We start from the raw sequence: 26,884 nt of genomic DNA, 5'->3' as shown, positions 1-26,884 counted from the left end.
CAAGAGTCTTCTCCAACACCACACTTCAAAAGCATCAATTCTTCGGTGATCAGCTTTCTTCACAGTCCAACTCTCACATCCATACATGACCAAGGGAAAAACCATAGCCTTGACTAGACGGACCTTTGTTGGCAAAGTAATGTCTCTGCTCTTTAATATGCTGTCTAGGTTGGTCATAAATTTCCTTCCAAGGAGTAAGCGTCTTTTAATTTCATGGCTGCAATCAGCATTCGCAGTGATTTTGGAGCCCCAAAAAAATAAGTCTGACATTGTTTCCACTGTTTCCCCATCTATTTCCCATGAAGTGATGGGACCAGATGCCATGATCTTAGTTTTCTGAATGCTGAGCTTTAAGCCAACTTTTTCACTCTCCTCTTTCACTTTCATCAAGAGGCTTTTGAGTTCCTCTTCACTTTCTGCCATAAGGGTGGTATCATCTACATATCTGAAGTTATTGATATTTCTCCTGGCAATCTTGATTCCAGCATGTGCTTCAGGGGTTTGCTTAAGGTAGTAATCTGTATATTTGGATATCCAATAAAAACTCATTTGATAGAAAAGAACAGCATAATTTATAATATCAGGGATTATAAGTTAACTCATTAAAAACAACAATTTCATTAAATTAACAGTAAAATTAAAGGAATTGGTTCAAAACAATATAGAAAGGAAATGCCATGAGTAGGCTGCAAATCAATGAACTTGAAGATAGTAAGGGAAATTATCAACAACAAAGGCCAGAGGGAAGAAAGTAAGAAGAAAAAGAATATTCGAGCAAGCTTTTTCATATGAACTGCTGAGCTGAATCTAAAATTTATTCAGAAATGCATAAGCCCTATAGTAGCCAAAACAACTTTAAAAAGAAGAAAGTTAGGACTTAAAATACCTAATTTCAAGACATAAAAACAGAAAGATGAAGTCCATTTAAGATATATATGATTCAATGTAACAGAAAAGGAAGTCAGGGAAGAGACTCATATTTTTTACTTGATTTTCTACACAGATGCCAAGGCAATTTAATAGAGACAGGATAACAACAAAATTTTAGAAAACAACAGAAGAGAATAACAGTGATTTTTAGGTATGCTAAGAATCAGCAAACTGGGCCAAATCCAACCAGTCACCTGTTTTTGTAAACAAAGTTTTATTATAACATAGTCATCCTCCTTGTTTAGGAACTGTCTGCCTTAGTAATACAATAGCAGAACTGAGTAGTTGTAGCAGAGACCACAAGGTCTGCAAAGCTAGAAACATTTACTAACTAGTCCTTTAGAGAAAAGTTTGCTGACCTTTGAGTGATTCAAATTTTTCTTAAATAGGACAAAAATACAGCCTGAAATATATTGAACTTTAAAAATGTTTTTCAAATGACACTGTTAAGAAAACACAGAAACAAGCTATAGATTGGGAGTAGATATTTGCTAAACACTTATCTGATAAAGAATTTATATCCAGAATATAAAAGAACACACAACTCAATGACAAAAATGCAAACAGTCCAATAACAGGTGGACAAAAGAGTTGAATAGACACTCTACCAAAAGATATCTGGATGGCAAACACAAGAAAAGACGCTTGGTAACATTAATTATTGTTATTGCTGTTCAGTCGCTCAGTTGTGTCCGACTCTGTGACCCCGTGGACTGCAGCACACCAGGTATGCCTGTCCTTCACTATCTCCCCGAGCTTGCTCAAACTTGTGTCTGTTGAGACGATGATGCCATCCAATCATCTCATCCTCTGTTGCCCCTTTCTCTTCATGCCCTCAACCATTAGTGATTAGCAACATGCACATTAAAACCACGAGTTATCACTATATGTGTACTCGAATTGTTAAAATAAAATTTAAAATATGGTAACACCAGATCGAACCCAGGTCTCCCGCATTGTAGGCAGATGCTTTACCATCTGAGCCACAAGGGAAGCCCTAGAAAGAAAGCAGGCAACTGGAATTCTTACACACCACTGGTAAGAAATCTAAACTGCACAGCTACTTTAGAGAAGACTTTGGAAATTTCTCTAAAAAGTGAACATTCACTTTCAATATGACCCAGCAATCATCTTAGGTATCTGCCAAAGAGAAATGAAAACATGTCCCTACAAAGACATGTACATGGATGGTCACAACTTCATTTAACAGTCAAAAGGGGAAACCCAAATGTCCATCAACTGGTAAATGGCTAAAAAAGTTAGTTAGAGGAACAAACTCTACTGATACATATAAGAATATGGTTAATCAAAAAATCATTATGATAAATGAAAGAAGCCAGATACAGAACATTATATACCGCATGACTCCACACATGTGAAATTCTAGACAAAGCAAACTGTTAACTAGAGGTTACTAGCGGCCAAGAGATAGACTGCATTAGATATTTCAGTAACACTAGATTTTAAATGACAAGGAAAAAAATGTTTTCAAAATATGAGGAAATCTGATATTAAACCTGAAATTTTCCATCCCAGAAAATTATCTATTAACTCTAAGCACAAAATATGTTTTAAAAAGGCATACAGTGTTTCAAAAGCTTATCCGTCACCAACTTTTCTGAATAAAATAATCTGAAGATCAATTCAGTAGTATAAAAAAGAAATGAAGAGGTAGAAAGTGTAAAAATTAAAAACTGGTAACACCTTTTAATGAACACATTATTAGACATATTGTTAGACATATTTTTCATTAAACATAAAATTTCAAAAAATGTATTTTATTTAATATACCTTTTAGAATGGCTGTTATAAAAAAGATAAGAGAAAACAAGTTCTGGGAAGGATGTAGAGAAAAGAGAATGGAGAAAATGTGAACTGCTCGTAGAAATGTAAACTGGTGCAGCCACTATGGAAAATGGTACGGAAGTTCCTCAAAAAATTAAATATAGAAGTATCATATGATCTAGCAATTCCACTTCGAGGTATATATCTGAAGGGGATGAAATCATATGTCAAAGAGATACCTGTACCTCCAAGTTCACTGCAGCATTTTTTACAATAGTCAAGGCATAGAAACAACCTAAATATCTATCAAAAGATGAAGAAAATATTTTATATATATATATAAAACACTACTCAGCTATTAAAAAAAATAAAAGGAAATTCTCCCATTTGCAACAATATAGTAGACCTGAGGGCCTCCTGCTAAGTGAAATAAGTCAGATGGAGAAAGATAAATGCTATATAACTGATTTAGATGAGGCATCTAAAATATATGACCTTACAAAAATAGAGAACAGACTGGTGGTTGTCAGAAGCAGGGAAATGGGCGATGGTGATCAAAAGGTACAAATTTCTAGTTATAAGATAAATAATTCTATATGTGACAAATGTATAGCATGGTGACTATAGTTAACAATACTGTATAATTGAAAGCTGCTGAGAAAATAGATCTTATAAGTTCTCATTACAAGAAAAAATTCTAAATGTGAGGTAATGGACATTAACTAAACTTATTCTACTATTATTCTACAGTACATACATATATCCAATCATTGCATTGTATACCTTAAAATAATAAAGCTACATGTCAATTACATCTCAATAAGACTGTTGTGAAGAGGAACTAAAAGGCCTCTTGATGAAAGTGAAAGAGGAGAGTGAAAAGGTTGGCTTGAAGCTCAACACTCAGAAAACAAAGATCATGGCATCTGGTCCCATCACTTCATGGGAAATAGATGGGGAAACAGTGGAAACAATGTCAGACTTTATTTTTTGGGGCTCCAAAATCACTGCAGATGATGATTGCAGCCATGAAATTAAAAGACGCTTACTTCTTGGTAGGAAAGTTATGACCAACCTAGATAGCATATTAAAAAGCAGAGACATTACTTTGCCAACAAAGGTCCGTCTAGTCAAGGCTATGGTTTTTCCAGTGGTCATATATGACGTGAGAGTTGGACTGTGAAGAAAGCTGCTGCTGCTGCTGCTAAGTTGCTTCAGTCGTGTCCGACTCTGTGCAACCCCAGAGACGGCAGCCCACCAGGCTCCCCCGTCCCTGGGATTCTCCAGGCAAGAACACTGGAGTGGGTTGCCATTTTCTTCTCCAATGCGTGAAAGTGAAAAGTGAAAGCGAGGTTGCTCAGTCGTGTCCGACTGAGTGACCCCATGGACTGCAGCCAAATTGATGCTTTTGAATTGCGGTGCTGGAGAAGACTCTTGAGAGTCCCTTGGACTACAAGGAGATCCAACCAGTCCATTCTAAAGGAAATCAATTCTGGGTGTTTATTGGAAGGACTGATGCTAAAGCTGAAACTCCAATACTTTGGCCACCTCATGCCATGAGTTGACTCACTGGAAAAGACTCTGATGCTGGGAGGGATTGGGGGCTGGAGGAGAAGGGGACGACGGAGAATGAGATGGCTGGATGGCATCACCGACTCCATGGACATGAGTTTGAGTGAACTCCGGGAGTTGGTGATGGACAGGGAGGCCTAGCGTGCTGTGATTCATGGGGTCGCAAATAGTCGGACACGACTGAGCGATTGAACTGAACTGAAGACTGTTAGGAAAAAAGAACTGCTGGGAAAAGAATAAAAAGTAGAACAAGAAAGCGAAGGACTAAACATGAAGAAATGAAAGGAACTAAAGATATGACATGATAGTGAGCAACTGAAGGAATATAAAATATGAAATCCATTTTCCTGTTCTCTTCTAGTGAAAAATGAGTGATTTAAAGATATACCTAAAATGATATTTTTGGAAAAAAAGAAATACTCTGGTCTTTTTGTTTTCTGTTATTCAGAAATTTCTGTAGAGTTTACATTCAATATGTTGTTTTATTTGTAAGCCCTGAGCGACTGAACTGAACTGAACTGAACTGAACATTTTTGTAGTATGCCATCATCGATCTACCCTGCTCGAATCACTGACCCTAACAGAGATGATCACTGTATCTGTAATCTCTACCATTTGTTGCAATGCCTGTATCTAATAAAACAAAAAATTTGATTGATGTTTTGATAAAATGTCTATTTTGAGAGAATGCTAAGAATAAGCTCTTTAATAATAAAATATTATAGCTATCAATCACAGACCAGCATCCACCCTCATTATTTTTGAAAATCCCCAGTCTTGATTTCTAACCCAGTGCACCAACAGAACACAATGTATGGCTGTTATATCTTTGCTTCCTAAGAGAAAGAATATCACATTTTTGGATCTTTTTTATAATGTGGTACTTACAGTTCCCATATATTTGGAAACGAGGATCATAAACATCAATAAATAAAAATTAAAAGCAGGCATCATAAGTCCCACACAGAAGATAGTATGGAAAGTATAAAATATCTCTTTTAATCAAATACATTAAGTTAGAAAATTAACAAGAATATAGAAATTGGCAATACTTTCAGACAAAAAGAACTATTTATTTTTAAAAAAAGCTATAAGAAACAAAATTATTACAAACTAGCAATACCAAAGTATGCTCCAATATTTTATATTTTATTTTTTTACCAGAAACATTTATCCTTATCCATAAAGTGCTGTAAATATATGTTTTCCCCTTTTCAATTCATGTCATTTTGTGCTTACCGCTTTATTATTTTGTGGTCTTTGTTTTGGCAGATGCACAAGCAAAATCTGATTCCAACAGTTTGACCCTTCTCACTTTTTATGTTCTCTAGGGCATAATAAAACCCAAGATACAATCCCTCAGCAGTTAATGAAGCTTAACCTCCCACCCTCTTAATTACCAATGCATTACACCAACTATGGGCATCATACTCCTCTCTAAGCTATTTTACAATTCAGCAGAAGTACTACTGAGCTATTATGTAGCAACATAATCCATGCAGCATGAGAAATCCTTCTTAAAAATAAAATCTTTTGATCCTTGCAGGTTTTGGTAACTGTATAATTAATGCTACTTAAGCATTATCCATGTATCAGTAAGTATATTACTTTGTTGATTTATGGGGGGTTTGGGAGGAAATGTTTATTTTCTGAAAGTTTGAAAAAGATACAAATCCAAAGATATTACTGATTATCATAATCTAAATAAAAACAGTCTAAATATTAAACCGAATATTTACAAAGTAAAGGTATGTTCTCCAGATTATCTTCATTTAACTATTCAAAACTATGGGGGGAGGAGTGACTTTAATTGTTAAAAGCATTCAGAAATGTAGATGAATGGAATAAGTCAGAAGATCTTGGGGTGTAGTTGATGCTACATTGAAAAGTTTTTAAAACTCACAGATTTTAAGATTAGCAATCAGTGAATTATCTTGTACCAAACTAAATGCAGTACCTATTAGGGAATATCTTGGTGCAATTTCAGATATTTCTTGGATATAAATTTAGCAAAATTACTGATATCACAAGAATGGTGAAAAACACTTTCATATCAGCATATTAAACTCCCAAGGACAGATAAGTGGACAAAATTGATGTCTGTGATTTGGAAACTACATTAATTATATGAATCTGAAAAACAGAAAATGAAACCACTGAGATCAGAGCAGTGTTCTTGATACTCTTCCACTGATCCTTATCATGTTATCAGTTCAGTTCAGTCGCTCAGTCGTGTCCGACTCTCTGCGACCCCATGAATCACAGCACGCCAGGCCTCCCTGTCCATCACCAACTCCCGGAGTTCACTCAAACTCATGTCCACAGAGTCGGTGATGCCATCCAGCCATCTCATTCTCTGTCGTCCCCTTCTCCTCCAGCCCCCAACCTTTCCCAGCATCAGAGTCTTTTCCAGTGAGTCAACTCATTGCATGAGGTGGCCAAAGTATTGCAGCTTCAGCTTTAGCATCAGTCCTTCCAATGAACACCCAGGATTGATCTCCCTTAGAATGGACTGGTTGGATCTCCTGGCGGTACAAGGGACTCTCAAGAGTCTTCTCCAACACCACAGTTCAAAAGCATCAATTCTTCGGCGATCAGCTTTCTTCATAGTCCAACTCTCACATCCATACATGACCACGGGAAAAACCATAGCCTTGACTAGACGGACCCTGGTTGGCAAAGTAATGTCTCTGCTTTTTAATATACTATCCAGGTTGGTCATAACTTTCCTTCCAAGGAGTAAGCGTCTTTTAATTTCATGGCTGCAATCAGCATCCGCAGTGATTTTGGAGCCCAAAAAAATAAAGTCTGACACGGTTTCCACTGTTTTTCCATCTATTTCCCATGAAGTGATGGGACCAGATGCCATGATCTTTGTTTTCTGAATGTTGAGCTTCAAGCCAACCTTTTCACTCTCCTCTTTCACTTTCATCAAGAGGCTTCTGAGTTCCTCTTCACTTTCTGCCATAAGGGTAGTGTCATCTGCATATCTGAGATTATTGATATTTCTCCCAGCAATCCTGATTCCAGCTTGTGCTTCTTCCAGCCCCGCGTTCCTCATGATGTACTCTGCATATAAGTTAAATAAGCAAGGTGACAATATACAGCCTTGACGCACTCCTTTTCCTATTTGGAACCAGTCTGTTGTTCCATGTACAGTTCTGACTGTTGCTTCCTGACCTGCATACAGGTTTCTCAAGAGGCAGGTCAGGTGGTCTGGGATTCCCATCTCTTTCAGAATGTTCCACAGTTTATTGTGATCCACACAGTCAAAGGCTTTGGCATAGTCAATGAAGCAGAAATAGATGCTTTTCTGGAACTCTCTTGCTTTCTCCATGATCCAGCGGATGTTGGCAATTTGATCTCTGGTTCCTCTGCCTTTTCTAAAACCTGCTTGAACATCTGGGAGTTCACGGTTCACATATTGCTGAAGCCTGGCTTGGAGAATTTTGAGCATGACTTGACTAGCATGTGAGATGAGTGCAATTGTGCAGTAGTTTGAGCATTCTTTGGCATTCCCTTTATTTGGGATTGGAATGAAACCTTTTCCAGTCCTGTGGCCACTGCTGAGTTTTCCAAATTTGCTGGCATATTGAGTGCAGCACTTTCACAGCATCATCTTTCAAGATTTGAAATAGCTCAACTGGAATTCCATCACCTCCACTAGCTTTGTTCGTAGTGATGCTTTCTAAGGCCCACTTGACTTCACATTCCAAGATGTCTGGCTCTAGGTCAGTGATCACGTTATTGTGACTATCTTGGTCGTGAAGATCTTTTTTGTACAGTTCTCCTGTGTATTCTTGCCACCTCTTCTTAATATCTTCTGCTTCTGTTAGGTCCATACCATTTCTGTCCTTTATCGAGCCCATCTTTGCATGAAATGTTCCCTTGGAATCTCTAATTTTCTTGAAGAGGTCTCTTGTTTTTCCTATTCTGTTGTTTTCCTCTATTTCTTTGCATTGATCACTGAGGAAGGCTTTCTTATCCTTATCATGTTTCTTTTAAACATGTGAACCAGGAATGTGCTGAGAAGACCAGAAAAATCTCTCAATTTTCTTGACTAAGATAGAGGGAAGGAGAAGGATACATGAAGAACAGAAAATGGAAGTCTGCACTACAAGTATTCAGAAATGAAGAGAAAGAGTTGCACTAAGTGAACATAATTTCAATTAAATGCATATATAATCATTTAGAAATATTACATTCTAAATCATCACATTTTTAGGAGTACCAGTCACAGAAGGATCTCAAAGCATTTGGACATGTATTAACTCCTGAGTTCTACTGCAGTCGAGTAGTGAGAATGGGAAGATGAGGTACACATAAATTTAAATTCCTTTTCGAGGTTCTAGCAGTATGCCTGGTGAGACATAAACAGTACTTCTAGTCTTAACCAAAGCAGCTGGAGGTTTCAACACTCTCTATTGATGCTATTGACCAAAAGGGGTTTAAAAGGAAATGCACTGAGTTTCTTGGCATTCTAATATTAGCTTCCATAATTATTTTCTCACATATATATAAAAAAATAACTGCCAAGCTGTTAAGAACATGTCTCTATGAGGTCTTTATTAGTTTTACCAATTTTCCTTAACACACCAACTTAGATACAGAATTCATGATTTTATAAATCAAAATGCAAGATCTATATTACATACTCCTTCAAAACAGTCTCTTTACTTCAAACTTCTTAAGAAGAAAGCTTAAAATAAAAATTTCATGCTTTTACTTACAGAGAAGCGAGATTGCACTGCTGGAATCTATTAATATTTTTATTCATAAAAATTGGAGTTTTCCTTTCTAGATTTTTTTTTACAAAGTCAAGTTTACATATTCAAAGTTGTCAATGTTTAATCTAGTTCTCACTGTACAAGCAATAAAACTCATACCCAGAGATAGAAGTTAAAGTAAAGAGAGTTCCTAATTAGGTAACTACAATTGTTAAAAATGTGAACTTGTGTGTGTGTGTGTATATGTGTTTTGTATGTGTGTATACATAAGTGTGCATATGTGTATTATTACCTATATTATGTTCCTACTTAGAGAAAGAATAATGAACAGTGAACAATGTGGTCCTTACAATAGGACATATCTTAATTACAATACATTTTGCAAATTGTTTTAAAAAGTAGACTAAATGCTCCACTTAATCACTAGTATTAACAGGTTTAGTTAGTGAGATCATATGTAGTAACTCCTTTCAGTAAATGTTTACTGTATAAGAGTGTATATTAACCCATTTTAAGAAAACATGACATATGAAAATCTGCATTGAGCAAACAAGTTATATAATAGTAAGTCACTTTCTTTTCCTTTAAGTACTAAATGTCTTTACTGAATATAAACTAAATCCTAAAAACTGTTAGTGTAACTAAAACATTTTTAAATATAGCTATTTTTAAAAGTTAAGAAAGTGACAATAATCTTTTAATTATTTATTAAATCAAGGTCACAGAATCTTTACACTGTTGGAAAAGAAATACTTCAAAGTTTTATGGATATCTATTGTCAAAGAAATCTCAATTAGGAACAGAATCAGGCATTATCTTCACTTAAAGGGCCCTGATCAGTTAAATTCCTAACTCAGAAGCACACAAGTGACTAGTTTTATTTATTTGATATTATACATTTTTAATTTTTTTCAGAATAAACAAAACTTATGGAAAATGGTGCAAACAAAAATCCTTAGGGTATTGTGGGCACTAAATCAAACTGGATATAATTTTATTTTTATTAAATGTGAAAATTATTTTCTATAGTATATTTGGTTTTAGTAGAACAGAACTCATTCTCTTTTTTATTGACTACTGAGAAGTATAGGTAACTGAATAAGAGCAAAAAAGAGGTTTTTAAAAATTCTATAGCACCCTGTATGTTATAATCTATTTTAAAAGATAAACGTAAGTACACTTCATAGTTTCAGATTTATTTTTACTTCCACTTTAAGTCTTCATTTTAATACTCTCTATCCTGTTTTTGAAATCTAGCAGACTTTTAGACTCAATGTATGCACCAACAATCAGCACATTTCAAATGCCTGTGATTTCATTAATATATACCATAATGTGAAAAGATGGATGTGAGGAACTAAGGCTTTCTGCAACTGCCTGTCAGTTTCTGATAAACAAAACTTAAATCAGAAGAGAAATACTGAAAGAATCACCCCAACACTAGCTGGAGAAATAGCCCTATTTTGGGGGCGTTTTCAACAGTAGAGTTATCCTTTTATACACAATAAATCTTCACAGACTGTCTATTTAATTTATGATCCTTGATGGTATACTGCCTCTCTACTCTTAAGGTGTCCTTTAATGTTTCATTAAATGGGACAGCATGTTAACTTGGGAGGCTGATTTTCTTTTAGTTTGAATGGCTCCAGTTTTCAAGTCATTTATCCCCCTCAAAAGAATTGAATCCTTTCCCTTCTGAATACTTTTTCAGAAAAAGTAATCAGAAGAAAAGTGAACCCTCTTTCTAATATTCTCAATTTTGATTTTGTATGACTTCTTTTCCGAGAATGATAAAACTCTTATATTACAGTTCCAAGATTTAAACATTTCTTTGAGTATAGCAAAACCATCAAGCATTCACAACCATCCAGTTTCTATGGGTTCAAAATAAAATTTTTCAAAGTAAATGTGAAGCCTGGAATAGATGCTTTAAGATTGAGAAAGCAAAAACCTCAGATATTTCATTTCTGATTTGGAACTCCAGAATACGGTAGGCAGATATGATTACTATTTTAATATGAAAGGTTAAGTGACTGTGCAAGGTCCTGAAGCTAAGTAGCCACAAAGAAATTAAAATCTAAGCTCAGATTTCAAGCATATTTCATCTTCTTGAGGGTAAATATCCTGTTACAGAGCGTGGCATTTTACTATATAACTTAGGCCACTTTTCTGCATGCAAAATTCCTTTCTTTTGTTGACTTCAGCACAAACATCAAGGTCAACTGTGTGTTCATTCCAACTTTATACCAAAAATATTCTCACGAGCCAGTGACAGAGAGGCGGGTTTATTTTCTTTTATATTTTTATCTTATCTTCGATTTCCTCGTTGGAAAATAAGGCACATGCCATCTTTTAAAAGCTGGCTACAAATGTAGGTCACTGGAAGCAGTACTGAGTCTTTGCATGTTTTTTCTTAGTCTTTTTAATTTGCCCAAGAAGCTGTAACTGTGGCTGCCAGGGGAGAACTCAGAATTTTAAATAAGCTCTCACAAGTAGCTAGGGAGGGATTAAAAAAGAGTGAAGCCCTAGGGTCAAACAGCAAATTTCCGGCTCTACTAGCACTTCAGAGTTGTAAGCACTGAAAAGCTTATAGTCTGATAATTTTCTGAACAAATAAAATGTTGACAAAGAAGAGAAGGGAACATATTCTGATTATAGGTCTGTCTTCAAAGAATCTTTTAATATTTGTCCTTATATTATGAACAAAGGTATACAGTGATAAGCTAGCTTTGATAAGACACATATTAAATATTATATAGGCTAGAAAAAGTTAAAAATGTGTGGGAAAGTGTGTAATGTATAAGGTGTTGAGCATGTATAAAGCTTGCAAAGTAGAATATAGAAGGGCCAGAAAAAACTTTTTAATTATTTATAACATTGTATGTTACTTCTGTTCTGAATCATAAAACTACAACTTGGAGATGAGCATAAATTTAAAAAATGCTCAATGATAAATTTGGTCAACCAAAGGATGTTTCTTTAATTTCATTTTTATACCTGTTTCAATTTTTGGCACTGGAAAAAAGCATAGGTTGGATCCGAGACATTTTTGTATTCTCCATACTCAGAAAGACCAGATAGTACTACAATGTATTAAGAGCAAACTGACCACTCACTAGATTTCTAATTTTTGTTCCATGATCATAAATAACAGATGGATGGCAAATAGACTTAATCAAATGACACCAAACTGAGAGAAGGAAAAGAAATCTTTTTATCAGTAACTCAAACATTAAATTGTTTAGCAAATAATACTGCTTTGTGAAAGTTAAAGTTGCTCAATCATGTCCAACTCTTTGTCACCCTTGGACTATACAGTACATGGTAATTCTCCAGGGCACAGTACTTAAGTGGGTAGCCATTCCCTTCTCCAGGGGATCTTTCCAACCCAGGGATCGAACCCAGGTCTCCCACATTGCAGGTGGATTCTTTACCAGCTGAGCCACCAGTAAGCCCAATACTGCTTTATCTAACTCTAAATCATTGCCTCTGATCTCAATTAAAACCAAGGAATCAAATAAAGGAAAAGACACAAGGTATAATAAATAAGATCTTAAAAAATTAGTTCAATATTTGAGTAAAGGGCTGATATTTTGAGGTTTAAAATAATGCTTTTAAGTGATCAAGATACAACTTTAACTTTTACTGATGGATTAAAAGACTGTAAAAGAGAATTCTGATTATGTTAAACTAAATTTTCACACTTCATTACTTTGTTACCAAGCGAAAAAGTGACCAAAGTATTTTATTATATTAATTCATCAAATATGAATAAAGTTTATTTTAAATGAATTGAAACTCACTCCATGACTTATGATTATTATAATCTTTTTAATTATGAAAGACTTTATCAATAGCAAATATGGGAAGTTTCATCATAATTGATATTAAATTTGAAATATTTATTGACCAACATGTTTGATGTTAAAAAAATATCATATGCCGTGGGCCTTTTCTAAACATCAAGGTAGGTGGGGCATTCCTGCTGGAAAGCATGTACTTTTCCTGGGTACACACTAAAACATACAACTTTGAAGCTTCTTACATGGTTCCTAGCCTCCCACTCTGTTCTAACTGTCGCTGATGTTAGAATGTATGTAATAGATAATTCAAAAAGTTAATACAACAAGTCTTTGCTCTAGGTATGAGATATCTCTTCCTGAACCTATATTACCTCTCTGGCATGTTATCACTGCTGCTGCTAAGTCACTTCAGTTGTGTCCGACTCTGTGTGACCCCTTAGACGGAAGCCCACCAGGCTCCCCCGTCCCTGGGATTCTCCAGGCAAGAACACTGGAGTGGGTTGCCATTTCCTTCTCCAATGTGTGAAAGTGAAAAGTGAAAGTGAAGTCGCTCAGTCGTGTCCGACCCTTAGCGACCCCATGGGCTACAGCCTACCAGGCTCCTCCATCCATGGGATTTTCTAGGCAATAGTACAATTCAATGTTATCACTAGAAACATTCAAATTAAGTTTTAAAACTGACTTTAGTATATCATGAAACAGTATTTTGAATTTACTTCTGAAATTCTACCTTCTTTAATTCCTTAAGTATTAACACATACCATGATATTGTTAAACATTATGAAAATATAACAGAGAAATTTTAGCATTTTCAAGTTCTTAAGAAATGTTTGGGTGTGCAAGTGTGTTTATAATTTTTTATTTCATATAAAAATCAGCCTATATACTGATAAATGTTTAAATGTTTAACATAAAAATGTAATTTTGCGATATTAGAAAGCATTCCATAGGAAGTTTTCATAGAGAACACCTATCACTATATTTGAGATGATCAAGAAGATTCTTTTAGATAAAAAAGTAACTGCAAAATACTTACCATATCTGTTTTTAAAAGCTTTAACAACATCATGTATATTGTTCTATAGGATTTTCTAAGGGGTGTAATTTTTCAGCGTTACATCTTACTGCCGACTTCCTGAAGCTTTGACTACAATAGGCATGAATATGTTTTCAAAGGATGATGGATAAATTGCTGGGTGGTTATATAACATATCTTAGGCAGCTGATGGGGCTTTTTATCCTTTACTTGTCTTTTAGTTATACACAGTTTTAAGTTAATTATGGTCTATAAGATTGTCTTTTCCCTTTTCTTGTACCAGCAATATTTGCCTTGGTTATAGGTTCTAGAAATCCCCAATCATACATCACAAAATTAAAACTTAAACAATTATAGCATCCTCCCCCTGCATGTTGTATCTCTAAACATTGTTAATGCCTGGGTTTTGCTCATTCATTTTTGGGCTTTTTGATGCAAGAAAGTTTTCAGTATAACTCTGAGTTGGCCACACTGAAATCCCAACTGAATGTGATGTAGAAAATACATAATATGTATACCTACTCTTACAGGTGAGAAAATATTACTTATCTATATTAGTATTTAACATTTCACTTTAAATTACAGAAGTATTTTATTTTTCTCAGAGATGTTAAAACTTTGTCTACGTACTAGTATTATGAAGAATATACATATTCTTTGTATATGAATACAAAGAATTTTTATTAACCATAATTCTCATCCAGTCTATTTTAAATGTGTGAACACTAAGGGGACCACATTAAACATATGTACGTTAAAAACAACACTTTCTGTAATTTCTCACAATAAAATGAGAATGACGTTCTTTGAAGTCGAATACTGTTTTACTATTATATGTTAATCATGTAAGAAACAGAAGATGACAAGTTTGAAAATTTTAAAAACATGACTTTGTTAACTGGCTGAATTCTTTTATATTCTCATTAGCCAGTAAACTTGCATGGGATTCAAATAATTCTCCCTCATCACAGTGATCATCCTCAGGGAATTTTGCCTCTTCGGCCACATTAGAAATTGTTCTGGATTATTCTCAAGAATGTTTAACATATGGCTAACAGGAACAGACCAATCCACAAATCTAACGGTGAAGGGTGAAAAAATATGCTAGTGCTATGTGTGAGGAATGTGGGAGGAGGGACAGTTTATAGAAAGGCAGCCCAGGAGTGGCTATCTTTGTGTTTTGGCAAATTTGATATTCCTGTGCAACCTTATAACTGCAGGGACTTAGACCCTGAGAATGTGCAAAACAAGGACCCTTTATATAATCCAGGGATATTAACTATAATATGTAAAGAGCTCATACAGAGCAATGAGGAAAAAAAAAAGAGGGAAAAAAATGATTATAAAAAAAGAAAGAAATGGCAAAGACTAATGACCATGGGGAAAATGCTTCACTGTAAATAAAGAAACATGGAACAAAGTAATACTTCCCCATCAAATGAACATTTTTTTAAATTATAAAAAAAAAGGAACATTACTGATGACCGAAGATTCTATTAACTCAAAAACTAGACATACCTTCAGAGTAGAGCTTCATGAAATACAAGAACATAATCAGAAGTAAAATAGCTTAAAAATGAATCACTAAATAATTTTTTAATATACGGGAATGTTACATGTGCATGTTACTTAGCATTTACAGCCTTTAACTAATTTCATTACTCATCTATACAAGTGATTTTAGTTAAAAGCAAATAATGGCATTAAAATCAGAGAAGATAAATTCTTCCTGAGGATTACACATTCAACTTTATGATTAATTTACTATTTAACTTTATTGAATACATTACTGATAAATATTAAATTGTCATGTAAAACAAACACTATTCACACAAAAACAACTTGTTCTAGGCTACTTATAAATAGAAGAATAAACAAACTGAAAATGAAGTGTCAAATCTGCAGTGTTACTTTAAGTAAAACTAATGTCTAAGACCATTAGGTTTTTGTGGAGTATTTATACTATCTTTGATAATATATTCTAAGTGTATGAGATAAAGTAAAATAGATCTGATGACATCAGTACACTTTCTTTATTTAAAAACACCTACGGTAGAAAAATTAATCTGGATCAGATAAGATGACTTGTTTCAATTCCTTTTAACTGTCAAAAACTGGGAGTCTTTAAACCTGGGGTACATGAAGACTTTGAAAGAAGTACCTGATCATGAGAATTTTAAGGGATCAATTCCTAGATTTTCAACTTAAACAAATACTCTAGTGAAAAAATGACCTCATAGAGAATGTGCCAATGATAGATGTACAAGTTCCCCTTTCCCTATTCTCCTTTCTCACTTAATAAGTGAAAGGTTTACTTCTTGTCGCCACAGAGCATTTGGGGCACCTCCACAGCACCAAACAAAAAGACAATTTAAAATATTTATTTGGTACAGAAAATGTGAATGTTCTAGTGACTGGAGAAACAACCCTTTCTTCATTTGCTTTCAGCAAAATTTTATGTGGACCTAATAAATTAGACAAAGAACTTAATATATGTTGATGGACATCGTGTGATTTCTTTTTTGTGTATTACTCAGAAAAAGTAAAAGGATAATTTGAGGGACAGGGTGGCTCAGTGGTAAAGAATCCACTTGCAGTGTAGAAGACGTGGGTTTGATACCTGGGATGGGAAGATCCCTTGGAGAAGGAAACGGTGACCCACTCTAGTATTCTTCCTGGAAAATCCCATGGACAGAGAGAGGAGCGTGGCAAGCTTTAGTTCATAGGGATCCCAAAGAATTGGGACACAACTTAACAACCAAATAACAATACAATAACATAACTCTCTCTATTATTTAACTATGAACTGCTCACATCTGCAAAAGTGAAAAATATGAACAGAGTTGATGCTAAATTCTGTCCATGAAATTCTAGCCATATTCATGCACTGATATGTCTTAACGAAGCAATTTAGTACAAACATTTTTATGTCTATTGATATATCGCATGCAATAGTAATTATAATGGTGATTGAAACAAGAAGAAATGTGTTTAAAACTTAGATTGAGACAAGATTAAAATAAATTTAAAGTTTTGTTATAGAAAAACTATCATAAGGTTATTAATAAATATGCTGAATATAAAACATATAACATTCTGACAAAACTCTATGAGGAATGAGTGAAAAAAATAAGAACTCAAGGAAAAAATGATTGATGTAAATTTCCAGTTGTTAAAAAAGAGTTTGCTTATGTATATACTTCTAATATAATAGTATTGATATCAAATTGCTATTATTTAGATTCAGTTGAATATATGTATAAGACTGATATAAAAGTCTTTAAGTAAAAAGGCAGTATTCACAATAACATCCATTGCAACTAACTAATATCATAACTAAATTTTTTTCATACCTTATTATAAAAGAAGATACACAGTTTTAAAAAATATTTTTAGAAATACGAGTTCAAAAAGCGGAAAAGATCAGTGTACTATCTGGAAAATTGGCTAAGATATAAGATGTGAGGTGATAATCATTCAATGTAGGTTAATAAATGTGAAATACCTTCTTTAGTTTTAAACGTAATCTTTATATTTTCAGTAAAATTGTATTAGAGTTCTCCAGAGAATCACTACAAATAGGATGTGTGTGAGTATACACCCATATATACATGAATATATGCATACATATATATCTCTCTAATAAAAAATTTATTAAAGGAATTGGCTCATATGATTATGGAGACTGACAAGTCCCCAAATATGCAGAGCAAGCTGGAGATATAGGAAAACTGATGGTGTAATTTCTGTCCAAATCTGAAGGCTTCTGAACCAGGAGAACCAATGGTGTAATTCTAATCCAAAGATTAGCAGACTCAGGACTCAGGAAAAGCTAGGATTTCAGATTGAACCTGAGGGCAAGTAAAAGTTGATGTTCAACTTCAAAGGCAGTCCAGGAAGAATTCTTTCTTACACAGAGGAGGGTTAGTGGTTTTGTTCTATTTAGGCCTTCAACTGATTGGATGAGGCCCACCCACATTAGGTAGGGCAAATTGCTTTACTCAGTCTACCAATTTAACTGTTACCCTTATCCAAAAATATTTTCACAGAAAATACTCAGAATAATATCTGATCAAATATCTGGGTACCCTGTGGCCTGGTCAAGTTGACATAAAGAATTAAAGACCACAAGTCCTCTCCTTGCTTACTTGGCACCCATAACTGGCTCCAGATAAAGACAATAAGGAGGTCATAATTCTACATTCCCAGTTCTGTCTCCTAAGATTGTCTTATCCTGGATTCTTCCTACCTGGCCTGGATACTTCACATGCAGTAAGCTAGGGAAATTATAGGGTTTACGTTGCTTATTTTGCATAACTCAGGAATCACCGTCTTTTATTATGTGATGCTCAAAGGTATGGGATATGTCCCTTATTATGTGATGTTTCATAATATTTTGTCTTATTTTTTAGTTGTTTCAGGCATGATAACAAGTGTGGTCCTTATTAATCTATTTTGGTAACAAGGGTGACATTAATAAGAATCTATATTTTTTGACCCCAGTTTTGTATTTTTTTCTAGTACTTCATAAACTCTATGAAAAAAGATTTGCAGAATCTAATTACTTGCATGTAAGACTAGATATCTTAAGAAACTTTGATGAAATTATTTTATAATTTCAAAATCCTTCACATACTCCAAAGGAGGATATGTAAAGTACACTGAAATCTTTTAATACTAACTTGTACAAATCTTAAAGAGATGGGAATACCAGACCACCTGACCTGCCTCTTGAGAAATCTGTATGCAGGACAGGAAGCAACAATTAGAACTGGACATGGAACAACAGACTGGTTCCAAACAGGGAAAGGAGTACGTCAAGGCTGTATACTGTCTTGCCTATTTAACTTATATGCAGAGTACATTATGAGAAATGCTGGACTGGATGAAACACAAGCTGGAATCAAGATTGCTGTGAGAAGTATCAATAACCTCAGATATGCAGATGACACCACCCTTATGGCAGAAAGCAAAGAAGAACTAAACAGCCTCTCGATGAAAGTGAAAGAGGAGAGTGAAAAAGATGGCTTACAATTCAACATTCAAAAAACTAAGATCATGGCATCTGGTCCCATCACTTTCTGGCAGATAGATGGGGAAACAGTGGAAACAGTGACAGACTTTATTTTCCTGGGCTCCAAAATCACTGCAGATGGTGACTGCAGTCATGAAATTAAAAGATGCTTACTCCTTGGAAGGAAAGTTATGACCAACCTTTTTTAATTTAAAGTCGTTCAGTCATGTCCGACTCTTTTCGACCTCATGGACTGTAGCCTACCAGGCTCCTCCGTCCATGGAATTTTCCAGGCAAGAATACTCGAGTGGGTTGCCATTTCCTCCTCCAGGAGATCAAAGCAGAGACATTACTTTGCCAACAAAGGTCTGTCTAGTCAAAGCTATGGTTTTTCCAGTGGTTAGGTATGGATGTGAGATTGGAGTATAAAGAAAGCTGAGCACCTAAGAATTGATGCTTTTTAACTGTGGTGTTGAAGAATACTCTTGAGAGTCCCTTGGACTGCAAGGAGATTCAACCAGTCCATTCTAAAGGAAATTAGTCCTGAATATTCATTGGAGGGACTGACGTTGAAGCTGAAACTCCAATACTTTGACCAATACTTTGATGCGAAGAACTGACTCATTGGAAAAGACCCCGATACTGGGAAAGATTGAAGGTGGGAGGAGAAGGGGACGACAGAGGATGAGATGGTTGTATGGCATCACTGACTCACTGGACATGAGTTTGGGTAAACTCCGGGAGTTGGTGATGGACAGGGAGGCCTGGCATGTTGCAGTCCATGGGGTCACAAAGAGTCAGACACAAATGAGCGACTGAACTGAACTGTACAAATCAAGATACCTAATAAAGGTGTCATGGATTAGCTTTCAAATAAAATAAGGTAGTTCTCTAAAAGGCAAAATGTAGAAGTATAGCATAGGCTTTAACATCAGTTACACAGGTTGGAAGAGGGAAGAAGTAAAAAACAAAATAAAAACATTTTAAAAATCACATAGAAATAGGCCTTCCTGCCTATGGCTTGGCAAAAATTTCCTATATAGCTATAAATCCTATTATCAGCTATGTCTGATATAAAATCTTAGGCTCAATATATTGTGGAATGGGCTGTGAAGAACCTATAATAGCTTCTTTACAACAGTGATTTTGGCCTTTACTCCATTGCTTGTCACAAGCAGACTACTGTTAGGAAACTGACCAAAATGATTAAGGTCAAAGGGAAAAAGAACAAAAGAAGGAAGAAAAACAGAAAATAACAAAGAAATATTATAAAGGGTTAATAGTAGAAATAAGAATGAAGGAAAACAGGCTCTTCAGCCAGAAAGGAATCATCTGGAAAATTTTATACAAAGGTTTTCTCTTTGGTGGTTAGCTGCTCAGCTGTGTCTGACTCTGCAACCCCAAGGACTGTAGCCTGCCAGGCATCTCTGTCCACGGGGATTCTCCAGGAAACAACACTGGAGTGGGTTGCCACGCCCTTCTCCATTTCTCTTTGGATTTAATTTGATAAACAAAGTTTGACCCATATGAAAGAACCATGTTAGTTTTGACCTCAGTATTACAATAATTTTTATGTTTGAGAGTAGAAATTTGTTGGTGTCTCTTGATAGTTATTATAAATTAGTACTTGTCATGCTACAGATTTTTTATAAATGACTTATTTATTTGCCATTTTGCAAACTATACAATGAAATTAAAACACCCTCTGAGGAAAAAAATGACTTTAGATTATGAATTCTAATCAAAGGATGACTTAAATTGAGATCCTACTCTGTACAAAGAAATTAAGAATTCTAAAAGTCATGATTGCCTTCTCTGAGGTGAAAAGTATGCTTTGACTGAAAAAGATATAGTATCGGGTTGGCCAAAAAGTTCCCTAAGATCTTATGGAAAAATCCAAAGGAACTTTTTGGCCAACTCAATATTTTAATCACATATTTTAGTATTGTTACTTATTTCTTAGAAGAAAATAATTTCTGGCATTCTCAAAACAAAATAATTTTAATAAATGAGTACTTCTAATTTCTGTATCATTCTCCCAACTTATACCTTTGGAATACTGGTTAACATAAAATCTGACAACATGTTGCAGTTGTTTTTCTTTACCCAGCTAGTTTATTAAGTTCTCATATCATCACTTAATAGTAATTTTGTTTACGCTCAGTTTTAAATAGCTTATTAAAATTTCCTCACTCTGATAAAAAAGTTAAAAAATTGTTCAAGACTCTAAAAATGAGACCATATGTTCAAATAAATCTGATACATTTTTTTAAGAGAAAAAAAGACATGTGAGGTCCCATTAATATATTTAAATACAGTTTGCACAGACACAAATATATATATCTTGCTTACCTATACATAAGCAATATTTTTTTTATGAAACGTTCAAAACGTAATATTGAATTAATATATTCTATACCTGTAAAATGTCAGCAGGGTCTTCTTTTGCAGATGCAACCAACAAAGCATGGCCACTGACAATTCCTTCAGCCAGGAAGTACTTGAAGAGCAAAGGAGAATAAATGTTGTATTTATCCTCTTCTGTAAGAAAGAAAAAAAATTATAGTCAGAATTCTACCATATAGTAAGCATACTCAAAAGCTTTTATATTTTTTCTCCTTAAAAAAAGTATATGAGGTGGAAGAATAACTATGTCTTCTGAAGAAGATATATGAATGGTCAACAAGATTGTGAAAAGATGTTCAATGGTACCAAACATCAAAAAAATGCAACCTGAAACACTGAAAAACCACTACATTCCTGCTAAAATAGCTGAAATAAAAATACAAAAAAAAGTATTGAAAAAATGTGGAGCAAATAAAACATTCCTACATTGCTAGAGGCAGTGTAAAATGGTAAAATTTGAAAAATAGTTTAGGAGTTTCTTTTAAAGTTAAACATAACACTTATAAGAATCAGCAACTCCATTCCTGCTTATTACTCATAAGAGATGACAAGACATGTTCACTCACAGATGGACACATAATGTTTACGACAGTTTTTCCATAAGAACCAAAAACTGGAAGTGGCGCAAATGTCCATCAATCAGTGAATGGAAAAACAGATGGTATGTCCACAAATGAGAAAATACTCAACAACAAAAGAAATGGGACTGTTGATAGATGGGCAACAACATGAATCTCAGAAACATTAAGTGAAAAAAGTTGGACGAAAAAAGTATATATGATATGACTGACTTAATGTGATAGTCTGGAGAAAGCAAAACTAAATTCCAGTGCTAGAAAGATGTAAAGTATTTGGGGAACAGGAAACATTTAGGGTCTGAGAAAATTTAGGGGTGATATTGGAAATGGTTTATATCGTGATTATTGTGGTGGTTACATGAGTATATATATTTGTAAAAAATTCACTAAAATACACATTTAAAATGGGTGTGTTTTATCATATTAATATGTAAATTATAATTCAGTAAAGGCAATTTATTAAAACAATTTCCTATGGCATACCTAAAATATCACATGGTAACTTTTCTATAAACTTTCTTGGCACAGAATATTAAAGTAAATCCACGATCAAAAATGTAGTCAATTTAGGGTCTTCCCTGGTAGTGGCTAGGAATCTTCTTGCCAATGCAGGGGACACAGGTTTGATCCCTGGTCCAGGAAGATACCACATGCTGCAGAGCAACTAAGCCTGTGTGCTACAATTATGAGTACAGCAGAGTGATTCAGTTACACATGTACATATTCTTTTTCATATTTTTTCCATCATGGTTTATCACAGGATATTGAATATACTTCCCTGTGCTGTACAGTAGGATGGTTACAATTATTATTGAATTTTGTATCCCACTTTTCCCACTTAATCTCACATGAATTACAGTCTTGTAACTATGATGTTTAAGAGGCATAATATTCTAGTAAATTTATGTCTCATAATTTATAATATTTAGTCATCTCCCCAATATGGACTTTTATGTCACTTTCAGGCTTTCATTACTATTAAATACAGAAGCATTAAAATGCTTTAAATCCCATTTGTCCAAGATAGAACGCAGAAACTCATTGTTTTCTTCCATCAAATGTGATCTTCTTTCAGTTTTTAGAATATCAGAATTTATTCTTAACACCTCTTCTCTCCATGCCTAAAATCCTGTTTTATTTTCAAACTATTTTTAGAATTCACTTTGCTCCATGCCAATGTCTCTCCTCTAGGTTTGCTCTTGCTAGATGACTGCAATTTCCTCTTACTTCTTTGCATCCACTCTAATTTTCCTTCAATTTAGCAGTGACCTTTTCAAAATATTCAATACAAAGCTGATTATGTCACTTCCCTACTTAAAATCTTTTAGTGGTTGCTCACTGCTCCTGGGAGGAAGAACTACATCCTTTAGTGTGGTCTATAGTCTGCGTGGTTGTAGCCGAGGAGGAGAGGAGAGCTTAATGCGCAAAAATAAAAATACTTGCTAAAAGCTGTATAACAAAATATATGATTATTGTTTTTCCTTTAGAAGGTACACCATTGTCACTGAATAACTATTCAGTAAAGAAAAAAGTAAACCTAAATTATTTAACTGTGCTGTGCAGTGCTTAGTCGCTCAGTCATGTCCGACTCTTTGAGACCCTATGGACTATAGCCTGCCAGGCTCCCCTGTCCATGGGGATTCTCCAGGCAAGAATACTGGAGTGGGTTGCTATGCCCTCCTCCAAGGTATCTTCCAAACTAAGGGATCGAACCCATGTCTCCCACATTGCAGGTGGATTCTTTACTGTCCAAGACACCATGATTTAACTAGAAAAATATAAATAATTATTTATAAAATTGAGGACACATAATACCCAGGTGGCACTAGTGTTAAAGAACCCACCTGCCAATGCAAAAGACATAAGAAATGTGGGCTTGATCCCTGGGTTGGGAAGATCCCTGGAGAAGGGCATGGCAATTGACTCCAGTATTCTTGCGTGGAGAATCCCATGGACAGAGGAGCCTGGCAGGCTACAGTCCACAGGGTCACAAAGATTTGGACACGACTGAAGTGATTTAGCATGCAACACTCAGAAGGGGAATAAAATATACCCATTAGTACTGCTAAAAGCTGGACACAACTGAAGCAACTGAGCATGCATGCACATACTGCGTAAACTATGGATATTCGCTTGTAGATTATGAAAAATATTGAATAATTTATCATCAGTGAAGATGTAAAATGACTAAACTAAATAGCAAAGTTCCCACTTTTTTACCTACTTCTTAAATGATTAAGGGTTTTGACTTTTAAAAAAAATCTACATACAATCCCTACTGATCTTATCTGTATATATCATATCTTAAATTACTATCTCTAGTAGTCATACTGCATCTGAACTCAGGACTTTAGTATAAATGAGCTTCACCTCACTGGCTAGCTAATTTCCTTCAGTTCAGTTCAGTTCAGTTGCTCAGTCGTGTCCAACTCTTTGCGACCCCATGAATCACAGCACGCCAGGCCTGCCTGTCCATCACCAACTCCTGGAGTTCACTCAAACTCATGTCCATTGAGTCGGTGATGCCATCCAGCCATCTCATTCTCTGTTGTCCCCTTCTCCTCCTGCCCGCAATCCCTTCCAGCATCAGAGTCCTTTCCAGTGAGTCAACTCTTCACATGAGGTGGCCAAAGTATTGGAGTTTCAGCTTTAGCATCAGTCCTTCCAATGAACACCCAGGATTGATCTCCTTTAGAATGGACTGGTTGGATCTCCTTGCAGTCCAAGGGACTCTCCAGAATCTTTTCCAGAACCACAGTTCAAAAGCATCAATTCTTTGGCGCTCAGCTTTCTTCACAGTCCAACTTTCACATCCATACGTGACCACGGGAAAAACCATAGCCTTGACTAGATGGACCTTTGTTGGCAAAGTCCAAATTCAGATTAGATAACCTCATTTTTGGAGAAGCTTTCCTCAAGCCTAGGTGACATGATCAGAGTGCCCTTGAGCATAGTGTTAACTCCTGCATCTAGCATTTAATACACATTATTGAAACTTGCCCACTAAGCTAAAAATTCCTCATGGCAGAGAACACACCTTACTGTCATGTCGCTAGTACTGGGCTCATTGTTGTTGTTCAGTTGCTAAGTGTGTCTAACTCTTTCAAGATTCCGTGGACTGTAGACAACCAGGCTCCTCTGTCCACGGGGTTTCCCAGGCAAGAACACTGCAGTGGGTTGCCATTTCCTCCCTCCAGGGAATCTTCCTGACCCAGGGATTGAACTTATATCTCCTGCATTGGCAGGTGAATTCTTTACTGCTGAGCCACCAGGCAGGCCCACTGGGCACATAGTACACAGTAAATATTCATAATTATTAAGGGAAAAACAAAAATCTATCTCGTCTTGTAAACCCAGTCAGATCTACTGTACTTTGGCAGAAAACATCCTATCGTAGACACACACACACACACACACCATAATAGTTATCAACCCTATTCTTTCAAAGAATCCATGGGGTAGCAAAAAACTAATGGGGGGAAGATCACCCATTCAGGGATTAGCAAAAAAAGGCAAAAAATAATTTAGGCTGTTGAAGGTGAAAATTACCAATACTGTGAAAAAGTTATGAGGTTGTACAATAAGTATTTTATTAACCTAATAAATCCTCCTAACACTGGGCAGACATAAATGATAACGATGTGACAGAACTGACAAAAAGTAAACGTACTTTTGGCCTACATTAATAGTCCAATTCCTAGTTGGAGAGAGATGACTGTTCTATTCTGTTCTATGGTAGTTGACCAGACTGACAATAATATATTTTATTTGAGGACTTACACAGACTAAAGCATCTTCCAAATGGGTGACCAGGATGGTGAAGGCACTGGAAAGCATGAGAAATGAGTATTTTCCTTGAAGAAAAAGAGACCCAAGGGATGCAAGTGAGCTGGAAACAGTGATTAACCACATCAACTGTTGTAGAGATCAAGGAGGAAGAGGGCTGAGAAGGTAGCAGGATACAAGATCAACATACAGAAATGTGTTGCATTTCTTTACGCTAACAAAGAAATATCAGAAAGGGAAAATTAAAAAAAAACCCTTTTAAAATCACATCAAAAACAGACAGACAAAAACAAAACAAACAGGAATAAACCTGACCAAGGAGGTGAAAGATCTATATGATGAGAACTATAAGATATTGAAAAAGGAAACGGAGGATAATTCAAAGAAATGGGAAGATAATCCATGCCCTTGAGTCGGAATTATTAATATTGTTAAATTGGTCATATAATCCAAAGCAATCTATAGATTTAATGCAATCCTTATTAAATAATCCATGACATTTTCCACAGAAACAGAATAGAGGTAAAGTAATCAAAACCACGTGACACTGGCACAAAAACAGATAAGTGGATCAATGGAATAGAATAGAGAGCCCAGAAATAAACCCACATACCTACAGCCAATTAATCTTCAACAAAGGAGGCAAAAATATATTGCATAATGGAGAAAACACAGTCACTTCAGCAGGTGGTATTAAGAAAGGTGGGTGGCTGCATGTAAATCAATGAAGTTAGAATGCACTGTACAAATACCTCACAGTGTACACAAAAATAAATTCAAAATGGTGTAAAGATTTAAATATAAGACATGACCCCACAAAACTCCTAGAAGAGAACATAAGAAAAACGTTCCCTGACATAAATCGCAGCAATGTTTTCTTAGGTCTCCCAAAGCAGTAGAAATAAAAGCAAAAATAAACAAATGGGACCTAATTAAACTTAAAAGCTTTTGCACAGCAAAAAAAACCATAAACAAAATGAAAAGACAACCTATGAAATGGGAGAAAATATTTGCAAACAATGTGCCTGACAAGGGTTTAATTTCCAAAATATACAAACAGCTCATACAACTCAACAACAAAAAACCAAACAACCCAATTGAAAAATGGGCAGAAAACCTGAATAGATATTTCTGTAAAGACATACAGATGGTCAAAAGCCACATGAAAAGATGCTCAACTTTGCTAATCATTAGAAAAATGTGAATCAAAAATACAGTAACATAATACCTCACACTGGTCAGAATGG

At 35.1% G+C, this 26,884-nt stretch overlaps 1 protein-coding gene across 1 annotated transcript in view; it reads right to left on the bottom strand.

Moving 5' to 3' along the window:
• The window catches only part of ELP4 (elongator acetyltransferase complex subunit 4), a 234,116-nt gene that overhangs the window by 190,908 nt on the left and 16,324 nt on the right, over window positions 1-26,884 (bottom strand). Inside the window, exon 3 of the mRNA XM_055423784.1 lies at window positions 21,287-21,408. Within this exon, the coding sequence (XP_055279759.1) occupies window positions 21,287-21,408 (122 nt within the window). The remainder of the gene's footprint in view (window positions 1-21,286; window positions 21,409-26,884) is intronic.

This window comes from Moschus berezovskii, chromosome 14 (assembly GCF_049115385.1).
Source record: "Moschus berezovskii isolate FMDL1 chromosome 14, NW_MosBer_1.0, whole genome shotgun sequence".
Taxonomy (NCBI): domain Eukaryota; kingdom Metazoa; phylum Chordata; class Mammalia; order Artiodactyla; family Moschidae; genus Moschus; species Moschus berezovskii.
Note: the sequence above shows the minus strand (reverse complement) of the source record. Positions and strands in the feature narration are given on the sequence as shown.